The following is a 5,891-nucleotide window of genomic DNA, read 5'->3' on the forward strand; positions in this document are numbered from 1 at the left end:
AAAAAAAAAAAAAAAAAAGAAAATGTGAGCCTTAGAGTGACTTACAGGACAACCAACAATACACAAAGAATCTCATCTTTAAAAACCAAAGATAAAGAAAAGAAATGAATAAATAAATAATAAAAAGAAAACTGAAAATCTAATATGTTCTTAAAAGGGTATTCAGAATTTAAAGAGAAATAATAATTTAAAATGTATAGCTAACAGCCAGAAAAAACTACAAAATAAATGAATTAATTAATTAAAAAAATTAAACAAAGTCCCTTGAGATCAAACTCCATATCATGTAATAACTAAATTTTATACAGGTTGACTTTGCTAAATTAAAAGGTCTAGGACGTTTCTCAGCTAACCCATCTGAGATGGCCACAGAGATTGGCCTTTCTTCTCCATTAAGTTCTCTCGGCTCTAGTGTTTATCTTTTGAGAATCCTTAATAGTGCTTGTTTCTTGAGAACTTCTAACTTTTATGTCTTTACTAGATAATCTGCCTGGCAACAATGCAATTACCACAGTAGGAGCAACCCTTTATTCATTCACTCACCTTTGTGCTCTCAGCATATAAGAATGCCAAACACACAGACACTCTCAAGAAATACCTTATGAATGAATTATTTTATATATGTTACATCTACTGCTGAATATACTTTTTGTATAAATTGATAAAAATAGATTATACAGTCTATTAGGGAGAAGGGATATTTCAATTATTATTTAGTTGGGGGGCTATATGAAACATTGCTAAGTATTTTAGGTTATTTACATCATTAATATTTCTTTCATATTGTATTTCTTTCAGATTGTAACCATATTTATATAATATACATTGTATAAATTATTTTCACTGATATTTCTATAATTGTATATATCATATAGTAACCAAATTTTATACAGATTGGCCTTTGCTGTGAAAATCATCAACACTGGCAATAAGAAAATATTAATGTACAAAAGGCTTTAAAAATACAGGTGGTTAAAAGTTAGCATAGAATGTTACTTAACGGCAATCCTTTAATACAGTCATATGCAGGGTGACTTATATGTGGCTTTTTCTCTTAAAGACCAATTCTATATTGAATAAGCAAAATATATATGGAGAATCTTACTTTTCGCAAATATGTCAACTGGTGATCCATCAGGGAGAAGCCATGGCCAACCTTTGAACTGCCAAGCAGGACCTTGTACAAAAACAGCCACAACTCGATCCCTACCAACAGAAAGGAGGAAGTGGGGAGAGGAGGAGAATACTTCAAACTCAAGCTTTAACCACTACAAAATCCCTAAAGAACAAAGGAGTCTCAAAATTATTCATATGACAGTCTTGCTAAGAGTCCTCTTGGTGAGACAAACATAATTAAGTTGACTTTTTAGTATGTTTTATGATATAAACCTTAATGACTCCTACACTGCACACACATTTATGCACCCCTTCTCCTACCTAAGTCTTCTGGAAATAATTGCAAGCATAATAGTTTCAGGTCATCTTTGTAATCTTTTTTCTACCCTTAAGTAAACAACATACTTACAGATTACAATAGGGATCAGTAGATTAATTGAACCAAACTGTTTTAAATGGAAATTATTGGAAATTCAAATACACATTAAGCATTTAAACTTAATTAAAACACTAAATTATAGGAACTCTCTAGCCATTTTCTGAAAAATCCAAGACTTATTTTCTTATCTTCTGGTTCCTTAGGAAAAAAATCTGAGGGAAAGATGACTTAGCAGTTAAGAGCACTGACTGCTCTTCCAGAGGTCCTGAGTTCAAATCCCAGCAACCACATGGTGGCTCACAACCATCCCTAATCAGATCTGATGCACTCTTCTGGTGTGTCTGGAGATAGCTACAGTGTACTTAAATAAATAAATACATACATACATACATACATATTCTACATTTCTAATTTTTCCAAGCTGTAGGTAACTACTATTTACTCTAAGTGTTGGTTTGGTTTTAAAGCAACTCATTTTTTCAGCTATACAACCTAGCTTTCCAAGAAGGAATAAACTTCTCTTTAGCTCCTCATCTTTCATTATTTTGCACAATGCATAATTAAAAATTATATTAACCTTAAGCAGTTTAAGCATATAAGAGTCTGGAACAAAACAATGATGGCTATTTACCATTAGTAACATTTACTAAAGAATTTACTATGTGAGAATGCTGTTTCAAACACATTACAAATAATCATATTAACACATTTCCTTTTCAAAACACTCTGATGAGGTAAATACTACTCTACCCATTTTCAGATGAGGAGACAGAGTACATGAGTATGTTAGAGAACAGTCCATTTAAGAGAACGCAAAGGAAAAGATGGAAGAAACAGAAAGAGGAAGAATGAAAATAATGATTAATCTTGGGCATTAGTAAAAAAAAGTTCCACGTAAGGACTGATACATAAAGAGAATAATCACCTCAGTATTACTATGGAAATAGGCTACCCTTCAGAATGTTCAAAAATCCTTATACTACACATTAACAATCAGTCTTAGACAAAAAAATTCTATACATCTAACAAAGCAATTAACCAGCGTTCAAGACAAGTGTGGAATTAATGCCAGTATCAGTTTTTAGGAAGCTGAAGCAAAAGGACTGCTGTGAGTTCAAACACACAAACACACACACACACACACACACACACACACAATCACAAACAGACACATGAATGCGTGCACACATGCACAGAAATACCCAAAATCATTAATAAAAACAGCAAACTTAAAATTATTACTCTTCTTGAAGTTTCTGAGTTTAATAAACAAAAGTATTTCCTTCTGTGCAATATATACCTGGACTTTCAAAAGCATCTTCAATAGTACAATATACTACTAAATAAATTAAATGTAATTTATGCCCTGCAATAGTTGTGAGAGAAAGCTATTACTAAAATGTCAGCATTACTGATATCCAAATTAGATCTTCATAAATAAATTTTCCAAGATAATCTCTTTCTAAAAGCCATTATAAAGTCTGATATTTATTTATATCATTTAAAAAATGGGCAGGAAAGATGGCTGACTACAAAGGGTGCTTGCTACCACACCTGACAACCTGAGTTTGATCCAAGGCACGATTGGAGAAAAGCTACTCTTCCAAATTGTCCTTTGATCCCTGCAATCATGCCGTATCACCCACATACATGCAGCATAAATATTCAAAACCATTGAAAAGAAAACATGAATACAGAGAGGATGGGGGGGAGAAAGACGAGCGCGTGTTGAAGGGAGCACCTTACCAGTCCTGAGGCATCAGCTTCAGGGGCTGGTCTACTACCCTGTAAGGTACTGTGACACTAATTGCTGTGCCCCCTGGTTGCATCTGGTCTTTTCTTCTCTGTATTAGTGTTTCATTTTCTCGTTGACAACCCTGTTTCTTCTTCTCATCTGATGGAACAAATCTTTGAAAAAGCAGGAAAGAAAGTACATAATACAATGAATGAAGAAAATATATTTTCAAATAATTTTTGAAATGTTAATTATTTTAAGCTAAAATGTTTGCTTTTATGTATAGATCTTAATAATTGGAATATGGATCTTTATTTTGTATACTAAAATAAACTAAAATTTCATGTATGCCCTATATATGTGCATAAACAATTAAGTCATTAGTGAGCACTCAGAAGTTGTAATACTAATTGATTTCTCAAATGCTATTTAAGAACACAATGACAAATCAAAAAATCATTTAAAAGGAAGATGATTGTGTAGTGAGGTAGGACTATTTACTGATGATTTAACTTATCTGAAATTTCTTAAGACACCTACACATTATTTACATTTTTTGTTTCAGAAAAATTAGAAAAATTACATCAAGCTTCTATGTTATCTTTTAAGACTTTAAAGTAGAAAAATCAGCATATGTCAAATCTGTTCTAAAAAACCCCACATGCGCCGGGCGGTGGTGGCGCACACCTTTAATCCCAGCACTTGGGAGGCAGAGGCAAGTGGATTTCTGAGTTCGAGGCCAGCCTGGGATACAGAGTGAGTTCCAGGACAGCCAGGGCTACAGAGAAACCCTGTCTAGAAAAACCAAAAAAAAAAAAACACATGCACACAATCATATAGTAGTATTTGTCAACTCTGTGTAGTTCAATTTTTCTACGCTATCTTCCCAGCAGAAGATATACCTGAAGAGATTATTACCATTATAGAACCTGATAGTGTTTTACAAGCTATAACGGTTAGCACATTTAACTGTGACTATTTAGAATTGTATAAAAGCACTTCTTTGGATGTGTCTAGGAGAGGAATTCAGAAAGGCTGACTGAAGGAAGATGGACACCACTGTGACAAATGCTGGTGTGCAAGACTGAACAAATGGGGAAAAGTAAGCAGAACCCCAGCATTTATTCTCCATGTCCCAACTTCAGATACGACATGTCACTCTGCTGCCATGGCTCTACCATGACAGACTACACCCTCTACTGAGAGGCAACAGCCCAAGTTGCCTTTGTCAAGTATTCTGTAAGAGCATTGCCAAAACTACTATGTAAGTACTTACAAAAACTCTGATTTTTAGAATAAAAATAATTCAAACATATGACCTATTTTTCATGGCTTAGGCTCTCCAATTAAATTAGGAAATTCAATCCCTGGGCTCACTGAATATGTACTTCTTTTTTTTCCCCTCACGTTTCAATATTATTTATCTATCAATGAACCAGTTGTATAAAATAGAGAGGGCCAATGCCAGTAATTTGACAGAGCTTAAAAGAAAAAAAGTTGCCAATTTCCCTTTAGCTGTATTTGTGGGCACACTTGCCCATTATTCATTATTTACTATTTGGTTTTCAATAAATATTTGTTTGAGCCGGGCAGTGGTAGTGCATACCTTTAATCCCAGCACTTGGGAGGCAGAGGCATATGGATTTCTGAGTTCGAGGCCAGCCTAGTCTACAGAGTGAGTTCTAGGATAGCCAGGGATATACAGAGAAACCCTGTCTCGAAAACCAAAAATTCATACAAACATACATACACACATATACATACACATTTGTTTCGTTGTTGTGTGCACACATTAGGGTGCATTTTCTATTTACAACAATGATGTAACAATATTTCTAAAAATGCTGCTGTTGCTTAAATGTGGTCATTGCTCTGAGAAGCTAAGACAGCCATAGAGGGAGGACCATGAAATGATTCAGCAGAAAGCACTTGCTACCAAACCTGGTCCACACAGCAGAAGGAGTATGTGCTTCTAAAGGAGAGAAAAGGTGAAAGGGTAAAGGGCTACAAAAGGAATATGGAAGTCTAGAGTGGGTAGGGTTCCTTGAAATGTTTCATAAAATAATGCTGATTTTGAGGTCACGAAAAGTTTGTGTTTGATGTCAGCAATGGAACAGAACTGTCTACACTGACCTGATTTCATAACCATTTAACATTTGCTAATCACTTGCTATTATTGTACATTTTTGCTTATTTTTAGTTAATCACACTTATATGGAAAATTCCAAATTTTAACAGCAATGCTTTGGATAAAATATTATTTTAAAATTTATTTATATAAAATTGTGTTTATATAATACAATATATATAACATATACATAATTGTATTTATATAATGTTGGAAACAATTCTAAACCAAAAGGAACTGTTGAAGGTTACCTAGTAAATCTGCAGGTGCAAGTGTGACACACTATCTTAAATGTTAGAACATGTATATACACAGCTGAGCCTCTGTGCTCTTCAACTCTCATTTCAGATGCACAAAACAGACCTCTTTCCACCAAGACATTTTGCACATTTACCATTGGTCAGTTAAAAGTCTATTTTCATTCACAAAAAGTACTGCCCAGGTCCAAGAAGTTTACTTATTTACAGGCATGTGTAAAAGAAAATTGGACTGCAAGTTTTACTCTCTACATTTATATATATATATATATATAT

At 33.8% G+C, this 5,891-nt stretch overlaps 1 protein-coding gene across 1 annotated transcript in view; it reads right to left on the bottom strand.

The window, feature by feature from the left end:
• Positions 1-5,891, bottom strand: part of Cdc73 (cell division cycle 73) — a 102,104-nt gene that overhangs the window by 10,976 nt on the left and 85,237 nt on the right. The window contains exons 14-15 of the mRNA XM_031384296.1: positions 3,242-3,403; positions 1,106-1,206 (exon numbers count right to left, since the gene is read on the bottom strand). Coding sequence (XP_031240156.1) covers positions 1,106-1,206; positions 3,242-3,403 — 263 coding nt within the window. The remainder of the gene's footprint in view (positions 1-1,105; positions 1,207-3,241; positions 3,404-5,891) is intronic.

Source organism: Mastomys coucha, unplaced genomic scaffold (assembly GCF_008632895.1).
Source record: "Mastomys coucha isolate ucsf_1 unplaced genomic scaffold, UCSF_Mcou_1 pScaffold1, whole genome shotgun sequence".
Lineage (NCBI taxonomy): Eukaryota > Metazoa > Chordata > Mammalia > Rodentia > Muridae > Mastomys > Mastomys coucha.